General features: G+C 46.6%; 1 protein-coding gene and 1 long non-coding RNA gene across 9 annotated transcripts in view; both read right to left on the minus strand.

Moving 5' to 3' along the window:
* The window catches only part of MAX (MYC associated transcriptional regulator X), a 97,935-nt gene that overhangs the window by 75,064 nt on the left and 2,518 nt on the right, over positions 1 to 20,353 (minus strand). For 5 of the 8 annotated variants that reach the window (XR_015055186.1, XM_085870191.1, XM_085870190.1 and 2 more), the window contains exons 2-3: positions 15,161 to 15,249; positions 8,770 to 8,877 (exon numbers count right to left, since the gene is read on the minus strand). Coding sequence is in view for 7 of the 8 variants with exons in the window: in XM_085870191.1 (XP_085726317.1) it covers positions 8,770 to 8,877; positions 15,161 to 15,249 (197 nt within the window). In the remaining variant the exon portion in view is untranslated. The remainder of the gene's footprint in view (positions 1 to 8,769; positions 8,878 to 15,160; positions 15,250 to 20,353) is intronic. The other 3 variants (XM_085870192.1, XM_085870195.1, XM_085870194.1) reach the window with 1 other exon arrangement.
* The window catches only part of LOC147032506 (uncharacterized), a 1,475-nt gene continuing 411 nt past the window's right edge, over positions 19,290 to 20,353 (minus strand). Inside the window, exons 1-2 of the long non-coding RNA XR_015055187.1 lie at positions 20,257 to 20,353; positions 19,290 to 20,090 (exon numbers count right to left, since the gene is read on the minus strand). The exon at positions 20,257 to 20,353 is cut by the window's right edge and continues 411 nt beyond it. This is a non-coding gene — a long non-coding RNA (uncharacterized LOC147032506). The remainder of the gene's footprint in view (positions 20,091 to 20,256) is intronic.

Genomic DNA, 20,353 nt, shown 5'->3' on the forward strand with positions numbered 1-20,353 from the left:
AATTAACCCTTCACGAGAAGCAAGATGGCGTCTCAAGGCGAGCGGGAGCCGGGGGTATTAGAAATGTATATGTGTAATAATGTAGAGTCCATGGTCCAGGATGGAATCCCCGAGCAGGAAATGTTGATTGTGCAGGAACACGGACTCGCCCAACTGAACCCAGGGCCCGAGGTGGGTGCGGCAGCGGCCGCGAGTGTATGACACCTCCCCTCTCCACCAAGACCCTTCCCCAACCCTTGCCGAAACGGCTCCAGCTGAGTGCATCAACATTGGCCCAGCTATGCGCCATGCTGGCGGCAATGAACAAACAAATGAATGAAGTGAAAACGACGATGGATACAAATACAAATGAAATGAAAAACGAAATGAAAGGCATGAACGAAAAGATGGATACAAATACAAATGAAGTGAAAACGACGATGGATGCGAATACACAGCAAATGAGGGAAGAGATGAAAAAGTTCCGGGGTGAGACGCAGAACATGGGCCGATGCCTGCAGGCGGGCATGAAGGCCGTGACAAAGGAAATAATAGGTGAGACAAGGGAGGTAAAGGGTGAAGAGTTGGGAGAGACACGGGAGATAGAAAAAATAGAGGAAAGACTACACGAGGAAGACGGGGTAAGTGACGCGCACACACACACGGAGGTAGTGGAGGATAATGGAGGTGAGCTCGCGGAGCGTGTAGAGACCCAGTGCGAGCACCTGGATGGCCTCCTCCAGGAACGAGGGGAGGGAGTATGCCCCCTTGAGGTGAGTCACGACCAGGTGAGTTCGGTCGTGCTTTGCGAGGTTGAGAGGAGGAGTGCTGTGGACGGGTGCACGGAGAGCTTGGGGGGTATAGAGGCCCCGGAGACCCTTGTGGGGACACGAATCCCCAGTGTGGTTGTCCCTGTGTGTGTGGTGCAAGGTGTGAGTGCGTCCCCGTGTGTGGAAGCGACCCCGTGTGTGAGTGGTGTGGTGGCGATGGAGCCAGAGTACGTGCTTCCCAGCACGCCGTGTGTGGATGAGGAACCGTGTGTGGATGAGGCACGGAGTGTGGGTGAGGCACCGCGGGTGAGTGCCCCCGCGAGTGTGGATGAGGCACCGCGGGTGAGTGCCCTCGCGTGTGTGGATGAGGCACCGCGGTTGAGTGCCCCCGCGTGTATGAGTGGGGCACGTTGTGTGGAAGGGACCGCGTGTGTGAGTGTCGCCGTGTGTATGAGTGAGGCACCGCGCGTGAGTTCCCCCGCGTGTGTGAGTGAGGCACGGAGTGTGGATGAGGCACCGCGGGTGAGTGCCCCCGCGTGTGTAAGTAGTATGGTTTGTGTGAGTGGTGAGGCACCGTGCGTGAGTGAACGGCCGTGTGCAAGGGAGACCGTGTGTGTGAGAGAGCGGTATGTGAGGGAGATGTCGGTTGGCATGTGGGAGCACGCAGCCGCGTCTCCCGGTGTGAATGTGATGGAGTGGACTGTGTGCGTCGTAACACGCAGGTATGCGTGTGTGGAATGGAGACGGAGACGGCGACAGAGGAGAGAAAGCCGAGTAGCGGCTGTAGCTATTTCGGGGACCGTGCCGGGTTCACCCAGCAGTGAGCACGAGGTTCGTGCTGTGCAACGCACGAGACCGCCACGTGCTCGCTTGCGAGAGTGAAGTCCCGGTCCGGAAACGCACGCGGTGGATTTGCCGATCCCGCGGACGGACAAAGTTTAGGCAGGATTACGGATTTGAACCGGACGGGTTCTCCACGCGATCGTGTGTGTTAAGCTCCAACGGGCAAAGCACATGTGTTCGCGTGGGGAACCCCTCGAGACGTGGGGCTTGTGTTTTTTTTTGCGCACGGTGACGTCATGGCTGCACGTGTGGTTGGAATCCGGCAGGAGGGGTATCCCGGCCGGATGGTCCCGTCCAAGGAGGGACGAGGAACACGTGCAGCTGCATGACGTCACGGGCAGGTGCAAAGTGCGCGAGCTCTGAGTTTCCGCGCAGGTGCTGCGCATGAAAAAAAAAAAGGAAAAAACAAGCCTCACTTTCGGGTGCACAGGATTCCTGGGCAAGGAGGGAAGACCCCCTTACCTGGGCACAGGATGGAAACTAGTTAGGGGGAAGGGTTAGCTTAGTTAGACCGACTTCATGGGGCAGGGGTAAGTCCTCATGGAGTCCGTGGAATGGATTAGGTAGAGGGATTGTAGCCAGATTGAGGTTGGGAAATAAAATGATTGATTTAGAGACCGTGACAGACTTGTGGATGTGTAGAGGGGGTGTAGTTTAGCGGCGTAGTGTTAAAAGGAACGTGCTACTAGTTTAAGGGACGACGTGGGAGCACGAGTTAGTTAGGGGGTGCAGTTAAAAGGATGGCAGAGTTCAGCGGTGTGTGTGTTGAAAAGTTGGTGAGTGAAGTGGAAGCATGAGGTGAGTACTTGTTGAGTGAGTGAGGCCAGCGGGTCTGTGTGAGTGGAGTGAATGGGGAATGCATGGTGCGATGAGTGATTGGGGGGAGGAGTGACTCCCGCCCAAGGGACCCCGGGGTCAGTGTAGAGTGAGTTAGGGGGTTAGTTAAATTGAAATATGGAGGTCGTTTTGTTGTTGGTGGGAGTGTAGGCTCGAGACCCATTTGGAGGGGTGCAGGAGCCCTGTTGACGGGCTTGGGAGCGTGGCTGCGAAAGGTGAGTATCGCTGAGTGGGTACCCCGGGCACCAGGCTAGTCGGCCGTGGTAGGCCATGGGCCCATGGGGGGCCGGGATAGAGTAGTGGGCACGGGTGCGCCTGCTTGGTGCGGGGGCCCGGGGCGCCATTAGCCGCGTGGGCAGTGTTGTGGGCACGGATGACCCTCGGAAAGGGGCCCGGGAGGCCGGCCTGCCACGTGTGCGTTTCAGGGGAGGTGCCATGGGGGGCACTCCCCGGTGTTAGGGAGCTGGTAGGCTCGGAGGCAGTGTAGTGCCCGGGGGTGCCATAGCGGGAGAATCGGCAGAGGATCGTGCCTGCCAAAGGGAGCCACGTGTCCTAGCCAGGAGACCGTGTGAGGGCACGGAGCGAAAATTGGGGGGCGAGGCCCGAAATTGTGAGGACACCAACACAGGCGACGGGAATCTGGGTTGTTAGAACCAATAGTTTAAGCGAGAGGCGCTTGTTGAAAGCCCCGGGGTAGTTTAACAGTTAAATGGTTAGGGTAGATTAGGAGATGTACCCCTCCGCACCATCCATCCCCTCGCTGTCGTTGTGGGCCGCTGGACCCACTTTGGTTATAGATCGCCGAACTCTGGGGAGGCCATTCTGAGGCTTGAGTTAGGCCTCGACACAGGACGTTAGCTCTCCCTTATTCCCCTCCGGGAAGGGAACGTAGGGGTTGGGAGTAGGCTAGGTGACAGGATAGGTTAGCCGAACAAGGACGATAAAGGGGGTTAGGGGACGATTTATAGTGGGGGAGTAAAAATAAAAACAGAAAAAAAAAATAAGTTGGGGCTAAATTGGGGTTTGACAAATTAAGGGAGTGGGTATGTACAGTGACAGGCAAAGGCGATAGGTTGGGAGGGAGACAGGTAGGTAGGTCCAAGCCCGCCTTCCAAGTGGCCAGCACCACCGCACTCCCTCCACCAACCTCCACTGAACGGCGGAGGCTGGCCAGCTTCATCGGCTGGCTGTTTTTCTTCAAGGCCTGTGCCGGCCAACTTCGTCGGCAGCTGTTGTTTTGCTGCAAGGCCTGTGCCATCGGCTGGTCGTGTTTTGCTTCAAGGCCTGTGCCGGCCACTTCGTCTGCGGCTGCTGTGCTTCAGGGCCTGTGCCGGCCAGTTCATCTGCCGGCTGTGTTTGCCTGCAACGGTCTTCTTCTGCGGGCTGTGTTTGCCTGCCACCTTTGCCATGCCATGCCCACTGCCCACGTTCACCAGCCCCGTTCAATTTTTGCTTTGCCCCCCCTGTTCATTTCCATGTGCGCCAGGATCAAGGCAACAGTTTGCAAGCTGCGAGAACTGCCCTGTTGGCAGCTACAACACGGGCCTGCAGTGGCAGCCCGTGCACCGTGTTTTGCGTCCATCCATTCATCCATTCATTTGTTGTGCTCATTGCGTGTGCCACTTGAGCTGGCACGGAGACTGCGTTTGTGCAGCCCATGCACCATTGTGGTTCACTGCATTCAGTTCAAACCGTTCATCCATCCATTCGTTGTGCTCATTGCGTGTGCCACTTGAGCTGGCACGGAGACTGCGTTGTGCAGCCCAAGCACCGTTGTGGTTCACTGAGTTCAGTTCAAAAGGGAAGGTCTTGGACTGCGTGTGAGCAGCCAGCCACGTTCCCTGTCACCTGCATTGTTTGAGCCAGAGACTGCATGCGGGCAGCCTGGCTCCCTGCTAACTGCTTTCTTTTTGCAGAGTTCAATGATCCTGGGCCATGGTTTAGTGTAAAATTTGTAAGTTAAGGTTAAGATGTACTGTACATATGAGTGCGCCCCCGGCATGTATGTCTTAGCGCCGGCAATTTTATTTAAGTCGTCCGTGTGAGTGAGTTTGTTTAGGTAGTTACGCAGCCCTCAGGTTATTTATTTTGGGGACACGAATACCATGAATGTCGCACTCAGGGATCCGTAGGTAAAATGTACTAGGGGAAAACTACACATGATGGCACACGAAAATTTGTCGACTCGGGACGAGTCTGTAAAAAGGGAAGGGGGTAGTGTTGTGGTTACCAGATTCGCAAACCACCATTCAGGTCCCTTAGGTGAGGTATCTCGGTAAGTGCATGTGTAGTTAGGCCCAAACCCGTTGTCTAGTGGGAATACATGTCATTTATACGTGCTGCGACTCTTCAGGATAGCCGTTTTTCTTTTACTATCTTTATTTTGGACCAACCGCCATGATTACCATCACAACCACAACATCAACCACCGACCACAACCACCGCTTCACCACAACCGCCACGACCTTCACGTCACACCTCGCAACCGTAGCATCGCCACCGTTCTTGCCCCACTGTGGGTACCGGTGTTGGACTCGTGCAGGGCGCACGTTGAACAGCGTGTACAAAATCACGGATTTTGTGCTTCAAAAACGGATCAAAAACGACACACGCCCACTTTTGCCGTCCAATCGGTGAGCGAGGGCGGGTGGCCCCCGCCCCAGGGCGATCGATATATGCAAATTTGTGGATCAAAAAGCCTTCACGCCCACTTTTTCTCGGGCCAATGGGGAGCGAGGTGAAAGGTCAAAGGGAGGGGGTCAAAGGCGAAGTTACGGGGGGATAAAAGGACGGTGTTCGTCAGTCAGAAAAAGGAAAAGGAGAACGAGAACGAGAAGGAGTCGGAACGGAGGGGACGAGTGTGGAAGTCTGGAGCCGAAGCCTGCAGTGGCTGGAGAAGCTGAAGAGTCGGACGAGGGGGGTGCTCGCGTCGGTGACAGGAGCTGCACGCCCGAGGGGGAGGCCGGCAGCGCGACCTGGCCGAGTGGAGACGCACACCAGGGGTAATAAAGATCCTCTATACCCCGAGCATCAGCAACCCCCTCCTGTTTCCCCCCGCGCCTGGGAGATAGTGCGACCAAGGGGAGCCCCGTTCCCCACCCCCTACCAGACACCGTCCACGAGGCCCGCGGGTTGCGGGCCATCGCCGCTCCGCGTCTCATCACCAGACGGGTAGGCCCGACCCGGTCTCGGCCTCAGGCCTGCCTCATTCTTGAGGGTATTTCTTTTCCTTGGTTTTGGGTATGTGTTGTCGGCGCCGTCTGTGAAGTAGAATTGTATAAGTGTTGCCGTGTGCTCGGTAGTCGGTATTAGCTCTGCATTGTTTCGCTTTTATATTTGCTTTTTGTGTAAATGGAATTGTGTTTTCTTTTTTTTGTGTGCATTTGGTGGAATTGTATTTGTGTGCTTCCCGTGTGCCGCGAATAAATGTGCTTTATTGTTGAACTGTTCTCCCGCTTCGCTTCGTCTTTTCCCCCATTGAACCCTCATCTTGCTTCACGTAAAGAGTTGGTAGTGGGCTGAGTACGCCCGATAATTAATCGAACCGTCGAGGTCGACGATAACACCGCTCGGTTATTCTGATAGTACGGAACGGGTCGCTTAAGTGGCCCGTGTCCGAAGTCGACCTGCGGCGAGGTGCGATCGCCCGGTCTACCCTCCGCGTGGGTACTTAGGTAGGTCGAATTTGGCGAGCAGCCCTATCCCACGCGGGGGCTGATTGGCTCGATCGCGGTGAGACCGAAAGGTCCACCCGTGACTGGTTCCCGGCGTTAGTCCGAGAGGGTCACGACTGGATTGTCCGTCCGGTGGGCGACGTGCCGCGATTCGAGTTACGTGGCCGTCAGCACGCCGGCGGGCGCGAAATCCGCAACAATATATATATATATATATATATATATATATATATATATATATATATATATATATATATATATATATATATATATATATATATATATATATATATATATATATGTACACAGTAATCCCCCGTTTCTCACGGGGGTTACGTTCCAAACCTCCGCGCGCTAAGTGAAAATCCGCGATGAATGGACGCCTCCCCCCCCCAAAAAAAAAATTGACTCGTCTGGTCTGGTCGGTTTGGGAGTGATTGGGTTTGAGGTGCCTGAGATCGACTAGTCTGGTCTGGTCGGTTTGGCAGTGATTGGGTTTGAGGTGCCGGAGATCGACTAGTCTGGTCTGGTCGGTTTTGAGGTGCTGGGTATGAGCAGTGCTCGTCCAACGGCGGCAAACCTTTTTCCTTCCTGAAGCATATATTGAGCACCTTTACCTTAACCTTCTCCTGGAGCGTCCCAGGACCTTCCGCTGGCACTTCGGTTCCTTGCCAGAAGCTTTAGAAGGTGCAGGGCGTTTGGAGAAAAAAAACGTAGAAAATATTCGAAGTTCACAAGCGAAAATTTGTCTCGTGCGTTGTGTGACTGGTCGAGCACCACGCGTTATAATTTATTGCTTAAATAATTTATATTTTGTATATTATTACTGCGATGTACCGGGGGAATCCGCAGAAAAAAATTAGTTACGTTCCAAGGGAAAACCCGCGATGAAGCAGGGTTGACTGTATGTATATATATATATATATATATATATATATATATATATATACATACACACACACACATATATATATATATATATATATATATATATATATATATATATATACATATATACATATATACATATATACATATATACATATATACATATATATACATATCCATATACATATACATACATACATATATATATATGATTGGTGATGGTTGGCTGCGCTCATTGTGTGATTATTTTTACAGGTCATGCTTTACATGTTGTCTAGTCTGAGTCATCGCACTACGAGTCATGAGCAGAGAACCAATCTGAAGTTTCTTGCCAAGCTTGGCAAAACACCTTCAGAATCCTTTGCAATGCTGCAGCTGCAGCTGCAGTCTATGGGGAAGAAACAATGTTACGTACATGTGCATTTGAAAGGCACAAGAGGTTCAAAGAGGGACGGGAGGAGGTTGAAGACCATCCACGGTCTGGAAGACTTTCCACGAGCAGAGTGGCGGACATCAAGCGTGTGAAGCAGATGGTGCGCGCACATCGTCGACTCACGGCGCGGATGATTGCTGAGGAACTTTCCATCGACAAGGACACTGTCTGGAGCATTATCACTGAAAATTTCGAAATGTGCAAGGTGTGCGCAAAGATTGTCCCCAAGCTGTTGTCCGAGGACCAGAAACAGCAAAGAGTCGCTGTCTGTCAAGACATTATTGAGCGCCTCAAGGACGATCCAGACCTGCTCATGAGTCATTACTGGCGATGAATTGTGGATATTCGAATAAGATCCCGAGACCAAACGGCAGAGTCGTCAATGGAAAAGTCCAGCATCACCAAAACCAAATAAAGCAAGGATGTCGAAGTCGAAGGTCAAGGTGATGCTCATCGCCTTTTTTGATATCAAGGGCATCGTCCACTTCGAGTTTCTACCACAGGGTCAAACAGTGAATCAATAAGTGTACAAAGAGATCCTCCAGCGCCTCATGAGATCAGTCCGGGACAAGAGGAGGGATCTGTGAAAGAACAACGCCTGGGTGCTCCACCATGACAACGCTCCTGCTCACAGTGCCCTGAGCATCCGACAGTTTCTTGCGGAGAGGAACATGCCAACTCTGGAGCAACCCCCATATTCGCCAGACTTGGCCCCTTGTGATTTTTTCCTCTTCCCCAAGCTCAAGGGGGTGATCAAGGGGACCCGATTTCCTGATGTGGAGGCCATCAAAAGGGCCGTGACAGAGCTCTGGAGGATTCCAGAAGAACCCTTCTGGGGGTACATCGAAGCGTGGAAGAAGAAGATGGACAAGTGTGTGAGACTGGAGGGAAACTATTTTGAAGGGGACAAGCTGTGAATTCAATATATTTTTTGGAATAAAATTTCTGTTTAGTCAGTCCCAATACATTTTAGACGGACCTCGCACAGTACATGGCGTCTGACCTCACAAACATGCGCCCTTCCCCACAAATGTTGCACACTCATCAAACCAGCTATACATCAACCTAAAATCGACAAAACAGAAGCAATTTGATAGTTATTTGCATGATAGCATCAGTGTTGTCAACTAACTACATGTTCTTGACCACATCTTAACAGTGCTTCAGAAAAAGATAAAGTTGTCTGTGCTACCATCCTGCACAACAATATATGAATTTTTGTATTCATTCAACAATAACAAATAAAAAAGTAAATTCTTGAGACACTTGTACTCTTGGGAAAAAAACAAATAAAGACATCGAAGCATCAGTTGCAGAAGAGTGAGCATGAAGTTTACGAGCATACCTTCTCCCCCTGCAAGGAAGGAATAGAATCACGCAGGCCATGAAAACTATCTTTGATGTGGTCTCGCCGCTTTCTCTCCAAGGCATTATGATGTGCCCGCTTGTCTGCCTGTGCACAGGAAATGAGGAGTCTCAGTTTGGGTCAAGACAACGGGAAACCAAATGAATTTCTGTTCTATTGCAAAGCACACAATGACGATAATATAATCAAGAATGGAAATTGTATTGCAGCACAATGTACAAACCAATGCAGAGCCATGAGAGTTCAAGAAGTTCACAAGCATGTTTTTTTTTATATTTGTCACCACCATAGGATGGCAACAAACGATTTTCCGAATTTGACCGTTTAAGGTGTTAGCTCACCGATGAAGCATACCATTACATTTCAAAACCTAGTATAAAAGCAAACCTGTACCACAGTCTATCGACAAAGCATTGGTGCTGTCAAAGCAGTTTCTTGGCAAGGGTTATCTTGAGTGCTTTGCCATTGCCGTCAGTGTTGTTTGTCCATGCTCTGTCCTTTTAAATGCTGAACATCAAGGAAGCAGCACATCATTATTTAAATACGTGGTATGACAAGGCTGGGGTTTGAACCGCCACCCACCCAGACAGAGCGGATGCTCTAACCATTATGTCACCGAGTCTGGTGCTTGTATGAAAGGTTGAGCGCAATTTACTGCACTACCTGATAAAATGGGTGGCACTCAACATGACTTGTATATGTAGACCTTTTAATGCAATAATCATGGATCAGAATCCCACAATGTACAGTGGTATATGAAATTTTTTTTTTTTTTTTAATCATCACCAGTGATATTTTTCAGGTCAATTTCATATTGTCAAACGGTGAAGCCACTTCAATATTTGGGTATGTCCTTCCTTCCATCTGTCCGCCAAAATGAAGAACAACTTTTCTAACACATCATGTTCAATTCAAAAGGGTTCTCAAGTGTAATGTTGGAGGGTTCAAAAGGGTAATTCTAAAGGGTTCTAATGGGCAATTCAAAAGGGTTATAAAGGGTAATTCTGAATGATTCAAAAGGGTAATTCTAAAGGGTTTCATTAGTTTCTTGGCTTTGCCAATTTCATATAAAAAATCCCAAACTGAACCGTTTCCTTTCGGACATGGGTGAGATTTTTATTAGATCTATAACACGAGAAAAAATATTTGACGTGGATGCGTCGATGAATATACCTCCACAAGAGCTAGTGATTTTCCATTTGTGCCTTCTCCATTTTCAACAAATCAAAATTCCATTTCATGGTGTCAATGGAAAAGTCAGTGTTTAATTGTACACATGCATTGAAAAAAAAAAAAAAAACCTGAAGTCAATGCACCTCAAATAATCCATGGCACCCCAAGTTTTGTTTTCCCACCAGGGTGATGCAGAAACACAGGGAATAATGAAATCCGAACAAGACAAAATGAGGCAATTCTCGGTACATCTAATAATTAGAGAATAAAAAACGGCTGGGCCAATCTCCACCAAATTTTGCATACGCATTCAGGGTAACCAGGGTTAGGTAATAGCCACAAAAAATTCCACCTTAACCCCACTCCCTCTGCCATTCCCAGCAAGAATGGGCAGATGACTTTGGATTTTTGCCTGAACACAGAGAATAGTGCCAGTCATTTAACCACTGACCCCTGCTGGAGAAAGGGGGTATTGACACCCATTTCACTCTCTGAGGGAACAAGTGTTAAACTATGACTAAAAGGTGAATTATCCGTATATTACATGAAGAAGCAGGACCTCGAGATTTAACGCAGCAGCTCCTGTTGTCGTAGAATAATAGAAATTGTAGCATTGGAAAGCTAACAACTAATTTCCTTGGTTGGAAAGAGAAATTGATTTCCTGAGAACAAAAATTTATGTCATAAAGTTGTCCGTTTTAAAAGCCCATCTTTCAGGGAATGAAGAAGTGGGAATGGGACCTTAATGCAGGGGTTACTATGGTAACATTTATTATTGTACGACAGCAGGAAGCCTTGAGAAGGTCACTGAAGGAGCACACAATTACATTTCATAATACTTCTCGAAACAATTGAAAAATACAAGTACACAGAGGGAACACACAAACAACCACAGCCACAACAATAATCAAGCGTTACAAAAGATCCTTTTTTGCGCATTTCACTTAATATATGTATGTATGTTTATGCAGTGCATCAAGAAAGTCGACACACCTTTCAAAATTTTCACCTTTTGTCACCTTATAGCCTGGAATTAAATGACATTAAATCAGACTTTTTCCACATCATTACCCACAACTTTCAAGTGAAAAACAAATTCTACAAATTTCAGAAAATAAAATATAAATACAAAACTAGAATTTCTTGCTTGGATAAGTGTCCACCCCACTTATAATAGCAATTGTAAATTAGCTCAGGTGTAACCAATCACCTTCAAAATCACATACCAAGTTAATTTGCCTCTACCTGTGTTAAATTGGAGTGATTATGATTATTTCAGAATAAAATCAGCTGTTATTGTACGTTTCCTCTGCTGGGTAGTGCATTTAACAGCAAAGACTCAACCATGACACCGAGGAGCTTTCAAAAGACCTCCGGGATAAAGTTGTGGAAAGGCACAGATCAGGGGATGGGTATAAAAACATGACAAAGGATGGAAAAATGGATGGAACAAATGACAGAAAAATCCATGAGGAAAACCTGCTGCCCTCTGCAAGAAAGCTGAAAATGGGACGGAAGTTCACCTTTCAGCATGACAACGACCCGAAGCACACAGCGAAAGCTACACTGGAGTGGCTAAGGGAAAAAAAGATAAATGCTCTTGAATGGCCCAGTCAGAGCCCTGATCTAAATCCAATCGAAAATCTGTGGCATGACTTGAACATTGCTGTCCATCAACACTCCCCACGCAACTTGACTGAGTTTGAACAGTTTTGTACAGAACAATGAGCAAATATTGCCCAATGAAGGTGTGCAAAGTTGGTATTTACCGATCCCAACAGATTCAAAGCTGTAATTGCTGTCAAAGGTGCCTCCACCAAGTATCAACTCATGGGGGTGGACACTTATCCAACCAAGATATTAGTTTTGTATTTATAATTAATTTCCTGAAATTTGTAGAATTTGTTTTTCATTTGTAAGTTGTGGGTTATGATGTGGAAATAAAGTTGGAAAAAGGCTGATTTAATGGAATTTAATTCCATGCTTCAAGGCAACAAAAGATGAAAAATTTTAAAAGGTGGTGCACTGTTTCATCTGCTTATCGAAGAAAATCACAACTAGACTCCAATCAATAGCTGAGCTTCAAATGGAGATGGCCAGTCCGGACGAAGTCGAGGCATCGGGTGTTCGTCTCCTACCTCCAAAGGAGGAAGAAATATACGAACTTTGATCGTTGTATAATTATCTGTCAGATACTGACACGACTGAGAAGACCACGAGTCATCACTTTAAGACTCGTATTTCGGCATTGGAAATACATGATGATGACATCTTTGATTGCTTCAGACCAGATATCGACCTTCTTGCTGACCTACCCATTTTTTGGCACTTCAAGTGTTATGAATCATGTACAAGAACACAGATTTTTGCAGTCAGCCCCACAAAGAAAGTATGCTTCATCTCCAAGGTCAGTGTAGTTCTGCTCCTGTGGTTATGCTGAAACAACAAGGGTGTCCCAGTCAAAAACAACTCCCATTGACTTGTCCAAGTGCCTCTTTTGTGAAAACAAAACAAACAAGGAGGTGAAGGAGATGGTGGTTGCCAGTACTTCTCAAGCTGCTGATGCCATCCTGAACGTTGCAGAAGAACAGGGTGACAAAGACATGTTACTCGTATTTCATGGCATCAACAATGATCTAGTAGCTGCAGAGGCCAAATACCACAAAGCGTGCTGTTCCTCATAAGTCAGCACAACAAACCTGAAATTTACTGGATACAAGGAGACGGGAAACCATGTACACCACAGCTTTGAGTGAACTTGCTCCAGAAATTGGACCAGATTATAGAGATGGGTAAGTTTTTCTGTGTGGGGTTACTACTGGTCAAATACAAGGGCTTGTTTAAAGAGAAAGGTGCGGATTCAGAATCCTATACTGATCAGTGACTCAAACTGAGACTGAAAAAAACATAACAGCGGAGACATTGTATTCCACCAGGCTCCGTATGACTGCTTCCAGTCGAAGTTACTGTACTACAGCTCCATTTCTCTGCATTATGTCATCAATGCTGCTTACCAGAAGGCTGCTTTGACAACCTTGGGAGATCCAACTGACTGCCTCAATACACTGACACTCATCCATGAACGCATGCATTTATTGTACTTAATGACAAAACTGAAAAAAAGCTGAAATCAGCGAGTGTCAAGGCGTATCAGTTCAGCCCCCTATAGTGTCGATGATCTGACTCTGACATCTGCAAAGTCTCTCATACCTGAGAGTTTGTACGGGAAAAGACGAACTAGTTTCTCCAGAATGCAGCAATGAGGCGGACGAAAAATGCATTCTGATGTTGGCTCAAGACGTTTATTCCACATCCCATGCACGGAAGTCCAGGCTAAATCCCGGTGGTTTGGTGTCGTGATCCCATCTAAAATCTCCCCAAGTGTCTTCGTTCAGGTCACAACAATGACAAAAATGAAGACGGAGTTGATGCGAAGAATATGACCCGTGCCACAACACTGGTCCTCTACCAGAGAGGTGAGTTTGGTCCTGTTCCCCAGCATACAGTCCTTGGTGATCATGCGTTGAGACAACAGTCTTGGAAGTCAAAATCAAAGGCCCAGCAACACCAATTCCTAAGCAGTGGCCAAAATACATTGCAGCACATGATCACAAAAGGATAGCAATTCGTTCCCGACACTGATGTGGCTGTACTGTGTATTGCACAGTTCGACAGTGTTGCTTCTGATGTACTGTGGTTCTGCACTGGTGTTAAGGGTAAGCCAAGACAGATCCCCACACAAGGTGGCTGCTGTTTTGGATCCCCATTTGTGATGCTCTGCCCACATTCCATGCACTGACTGGGTGTGATTCAACCAGTTCAATGTTTGGGATTGGTAAGAAGAAAGCTTTTGACACAATATGTGTGAGCAAACAGCATCAGAATAGCGTGTTAAAGTTTGACAAAAATACTACACTTTGGCAAGACACTATCTTGGGATGTGAAGCTTTTCTGTGCAATCTGTACACAAAGAACGAAAAGGCTGGTGCCAAAGCAGACGACGTTGAGCACTGGTTATTGTCAGAAGGGGTAGAAGAACAAGGGGCTACCTCCAACATCTGACAGCCTCATCCAGCATATAAATTGAGCTAATTTTCAATCCATCATTTGGAGGAAAGCACTAAATGCCATGCAATGCCTGCCTGCACCTGAGGAACATGTGTGGGGCACATCAGGTGGTTTTCTGCAGCCTGTATTGATGATGAAGGACACAGCACACCGAGGTCTGATAGAGCTTGTGGTTGGCGCTGTAAGAAGTCATTCCATCATCGAAGAGATTGTTCTTGCAGGAACGTTGACCTCGTATGCACAGAGGCATGGGCTCGCATGGGAAATGAAGACTGCCAAAACCTAAGTAGCAGTCTACATAATTCTGAAAATGAGTTTGGGGACTCCACCACCGAGGAAGATACTTAAGGACATTCGTGACCGGACTTGATATTGCAAGTGTCATGCACTTGAAACACAGGATTGTTTAAACGAGCATGTAGAAGCAAATGTAATAGACTTGAACACTAAATATGCAGGTGTTGGCCAAGTCAGAATTTACTTTGGCATGATGTAATACAGCCTCTTCTATGCTTTGTGCCAACAAATTGAACCCCCTTATTATTCTGTGATGTCGACGCTGACTTTTAATAATCTATAGCTGGATGGCTAACCAGGAGATTCTTTTATAAAATGCATGTCAGGTTTTCAAGTCAAAGACACTTCCATTACAAAGCTGAGATTTCTCACATAATTAGTAATTTTTCAATGTGCTCTGAGTATTACTCTTATTGCCTTGTTTTGAAGTGCTCCAAATAAAGCTTCATCCTCCTTACCACTGGTAATAATCAAGTTTGTACTGTAGTATATTATTAGTTTTTCAAATCACCAACAAAAGTTTGTAAAATTTTCGGCACATGACCTTTTGACCTTTAACAACTTCATATCAGGATCAACGTTATATTTCTCTCATGAGCTATCTTCATGCATTCAAAGGCAAATCAAATGCCACCTAAATCACCACAATTGGTTGAAGAAAAGCAAGGATATTGGCAATTATGTTCCCCCGCCACAACATTTTCAGAGTTAACCTGTCACATCCCCCAGCCAACAAAATGGCTCCCAGATAAATACCAATACCACACTTTGACCGTATATACTATCTGCAGTTGTTCCAATAGGACCATTCTAGCACTCGATCGAGTCAAACCTTAGATGTAGTGGGCGTTGAACGAATTCCATTTTTAGGGCTCCCACAGAATTTGGCTCCTCGACGATTAATGAAGATTATGTGAAAATCTGGAACATCAGGATGTCAGATTAAGCCAAGGAATGTTTGTTTGTTATTGAAAAAAAAATCATGATGATTATGAACCAGCTGCAAAGATATTCAACTCTTACTGCAGTATGATCATTCACGATTAACTACCAAGATTAATTTCAGGGCAAACATTTTAAATTTAAACATTGAGATTTCATGCATCTTACAAGCATTATTCAGGTTTATAAATTCACAGAAATTAGGGTACAAAGCATAGTAAATTTTCCATAAACGAGTATTTACATTCAATGTTTAAATTTAACTGTCATTTACATGATTCACACGATAGCATTTCAAAACCTATGCAGAAAGAAAGAAATATGCTTTCGTTTTCCTGCAGCTTAAAATCATTACTCAGGTCCCTCAAATTCACAGAAATGACAAATAGAGATACAAGGCCAAGCAAATCTTCTGTTAGCAGTTTCCACAGCAATGAGTCTTAACATTCAAATTTAGCACAGCATCTTATTTTTATGACCACAATTATTCCCAAGTTCTTGTGGGGTTGGCTTGGGACGGGGTTTTTAACTGAAGTCATTCATGAACCGGTAACCCAGGCCTGATACTCGACCAAGTAGTTAGGGCAGCACTTCAATGCACACATAGTTCAAGAGGTGGCACACATATTGCTCAATCACCCAGCCTGTGATACACCAGGATGACAGCTTCCAGCTGGGTCAAGCATAACATACATAAAAGTCACAATGATGCACAACCAATTCTCACTCCCTCCTCACCCACAAATAAGAATCATATTATGCACTCCACATCCCCTCATCACCGACCCCCCCCCACACCCATCAGACCAGTTTCATCGCTTATTGGCGAGTCATCAGCGACAGCGTAGACAGAAACGTGCACCACCGAGGCTCCCAAACATGTGCCATGTGCAATGCCAGTAGCTGTTGTCATACAAATCAGGACCAAACCACTTCTCACCAGGAAATGGAATGAACAACCAACGAGCTCTCACCTAATCAATCATCTCCAGGCAGACAAGGTCTTCATAATTAATTCCCCTGCTCTTCTCACCAAAGAAAGACACATAAAACATAAGAAAAGCTAAACAAGGTAAGCCCTTTGCTGTTTCAATCCCAACCTGGATTCTTTCACAGCTGCAGACATTCACAAGTAGCATGCATATGAGAATCCCAATGCTACACAATTCCCATCAGCCGCCGGACCGGTTTCATGGCAAGTCATCAGTGACATCTTGGTGGTGGGCATTCTGTCTACGCTTCTTTGCGTGCAAGAGAAGCTTTTCTTCATGTGTGTAAGCCCTTGTTCCTTTGCTCGCGTACCCCTCCTTCCTTTGCTCTCATGTGTGAACCTCCTCATTCTGCTTGCACGCGTGCCACCTCCTTCCCCAGCTCTCACACGCACGCCACCTCTCCCCTGCTCTTGCATGCGCACCACCTCCTTTTCCTGTTCTTGCATGCACGCCTCCAGTAAGGTGGGAAGCAAACTTCCTTCCCCCGCTCTCGCGCCACATCCATCCTCTGCTCTCGCACGCACGTCACCATCTTCCCCCGCTCTCGCGCGTGCGCCATCTCCTATCGGCGCAAACCCTCCCCCCCCCCCACAACCTCTACCCGTGCGACCCCCTCCCTCCCTGCTCTCGCATGACACTCCAGCACACCCCCCCCCCCCAAATTAATCCAAAAACCAGACAGGGAAGGTGCTTCAAAATACCTTTACATCAATGGACAAGGATGATAAACCGTGGATGATAAACCGTGGGGTTTTAGCGAAATAAAGCAAATGAACATGATAAAAATGTTATTAAAAGCTTTTAAAATAAGAAATAATTCAATTATGAGGAATGCTGGTTTAATTGGGAGGTCATGAGAAAGGAAGAAATAAAGAATGAACCAAGGAAGTACATAATTAGAGGAAGAATGAGTTCGTGATTTTTTTTGGAGCAAAAATATTTGTTTGTTCGTTTTGAAGCGACGAGGGGGAAAGAAGATAAAGTTGAGGAGCATGAAAGAGAACATTTGGGATAAAGTAGAATGTCAATGAGGCACATCTATTGGGAGGTTTTCACTGGTCTTCATGAAGTGCGAGATGGATGCTGTCATGGCACCTTATGCAGAGGTCTATAAGGACATGCAGAACAAGGAAAAGATCACCTCCTTCTTCACAAACTCTGATGATCCTGATGACCCTAAGCCAGGGACATCGAAGTCATCTCAATAACCTCCAACGCCATCCATCATCATAATCATAGTCATCAAAAGCAAGCACAATTTTAAGTGTTTTTGATTTTTTTGCTAGTTTAGGCAAAAACGTCGATAAATTCCAGAGTTGGTTCCTCTGACCCTGTTTTTCCTACAAGGTCTTAACTTTGCGCATCATGGTTTTATTCAAGAACATAGCCCCTGTGAATAGGGAGAATCTGCTGTAGTATATAGGGTTGAGTAATCAGCATAAATGGCGAGCAGAGATGAAATGTTGTTGGGCAGGTCAATTATGTAAAGCAGAGTCAAAGAGACTCAGGTCCAGATTTAGATTGACGCTCACTTGAAGGTGGAATGATGCAGGCAGGGAGCCAGGATAAGTAGCATACAAGGTCGAGTCATCAACAAAAATGGCTAGCCGAGATGAAATGTTGTCAGGCAGGACACATGTAAAGCAGAGACAAAGAAGGCCACAACACATGGACCTGGGGGGGGGGGGGACACCTACAATATTGATCCTCATGCCACCCAAACATTAGGCAATCTGTCAGAGAGTCTGAGATTATTGCAAGCAATGGCCCAGAGATACCATGTGACCTTAGCTTGAGAGAGACACCTATGCCAAACTTTATCAAAAGCCTTTGAGATGTCAAGGACTACAAGTCTTGTCATACCTGTCTAGGGCCTGTTACGAGGGAAAGAACATCACTAGTAGATCACAAATGACCGAATCCATACTGAACACAAGTTAGGAGATTGCAGTCATCCAGGAAGATCATAAGCAGCTGAATGATAAGGCATTCAAATACTTTGCTCATAATGGGAAGAAGGCTTATCAGCCAACAGTTGGATGGACCAGATTTCTCCCCAGAGCCTTTAAATGCAGGTACAACAGAAGCAAATGTCCAGTAAGGAGGGAAAACTGACTGATAGGCATGGGTTGAATAGTTTTGAGAGAACAGGGGGCAATTCTGGAAAGGACATCTTCAAGCCACTGCAGGGATACGATATGGTCCAACAGATTTTGAAATGGCCAGCCCTTGGATGACTTTCCCAACCTTTTGAGCGATAATGAAAGTGTATATATTAATGTTCGTCTGGGCGGTGTACATGCCGGACATGCCAAGGCGATAGAAAATGGATTTCAGGTATTATTTTGTTTTCATCTTCACTGTTATTCCGTGAATAATCATTTTGATGAGACAGTATGAATTGTAATTCATGCTCCACCGCACATCTGCCTTACCTTCCTCTCACCTCACCCTGCCTTTTCTTTCACCACCTATCCTCACTCTCCCCCCCCCCCACACTCTCTGCCCTACCCCTCTCCCCCTCACACTCTCTGCCCTACCCCTCTCCCCCTCCCCATGCTGTTTTCCTCCCCCTCCCTTTTACTACTCCCATCAATGAAGTGACAGGTTGTACTTGCTGGCAACAATAATAACAAGAGCAACAATTGCTTTGCAACACATCCCTGAGCGATGATATTTTCTTAAGTCGAAAAAGGGCACAACTGTGAAAAATTGACGAAATGCCCTAAAACTTGAACTTGTGCTGTAACTTATCACAAGAAGCACCTGCTCCCTCCGGGGGGGGGTGTCAAGGGGGTCATGTTGTTATATTTATGTCTATTTTACTCCAAGGGGTCCCAGAATTGCACACCAAAAAATGGTTGCGATCGGTTCAGCCGTTTTTGCAGTACCTGGGAGCAGACAGACGGACAGACGGTGAATTATAGTAAGATAAAGCCATGTACCAAATTTCAGTTGAATATGATATAAAAGGGTATGGTAAAAAATGAAAAAAAAACAATCCGAAAAACCACAGGTGGGACAGCAAACTTTTAGTCCCCTTTGGTGAAACCGGAAGAGCACTAATAATTACATAATGATCACAATGTTTTGACAAATACAAGCATGGAAATGGGCCACGTCACTACAACCGTCAATCAAAACACCTTCATTTTGTAGCATTCCTAGTCGCCAGGAACAGCAACTTTGACGTCGACAAACAGCAAGTACATCCACTTAACTGGACAAAAACTCAGACGCATTGCAGTATGAACAGCAAGGAAGAAAAGCATGGTGATAGATGGGGGGAAAATCATCAGTGAGTAGATGAATTTGGGAGAAACCATGAGGTGACAATCCATCCATCCATTGGGACCATACTATGTGCAAAGCGTTGGTGCTGCCCAAGCAGTCCCCTTGGCTATTAGGCACAATCCTGGACGGGTCGCCACTCCGACACAGGATACCAGCATGCTGACTCATTTTGCCGACCTCGGAAGGATGACAGGCAGAGTCAACCCCACCTGGTATTAATTCAACAGCCTAGTGGGATTTGAACTCAGGATCCTCGGATCCCAAGCCCACCACCCTCACCATAAAGCCAACACCAGGGCAAACAGTTGCCTATGTGGAGTGTTTTATTGTAATAATATTTTAATTAATTTAATCTTCGTAAAATCAGCATAATTGAAGGACTGCAGTGAAAGGTACAAGGAGTCAAGTCCAACTGAGGACGGAAGAGTTCGATGAAGGGATGAAGGTGAGCATCAAGCTTGGATTTCAGCAGGGTAAACAAAGTGTGCGTCGCTGGAGGAACGTGTGTCACTTGGTGGGCTTGGTTGGGGATGGCTGGCGGGATGAGTAGGTGGGTCGATGGAGCAAGACCAGAAAGGGGGGTGGGGGGGGGAGAGGAGGTAATGCAGGAAACAATGAGAGAAGAAGAGAAGAGAATTTAAATATTTACAAAACTAGAAAAATATTAATACTTAATACTCATTTACTGATCAATGAGCACCTCGAAAGATCGGATGACGACCTTACTCGGTTCACAAGTGGGTCGGAAGGGAAATGGTTGTTTTTACAAGAAGCTCACTAAGCCGGTTGAATGCCTC

This window comes from Eptatretus burgeri, chromosome 2 (assembly GCF_056783735.1).
Source record: "Eptatretus burgeri isolate ZD-2024b chromosome 2, Ebu_testis_v1, whole genome shotgun sequence".
In the NCBI taxonomy this organism is placed as follows: Eukaryota; Metazoa; Chordata; class Myxini; order Myxiniformes; family Myxinidae; genus Eptatretus; species Eptatretus burgeri.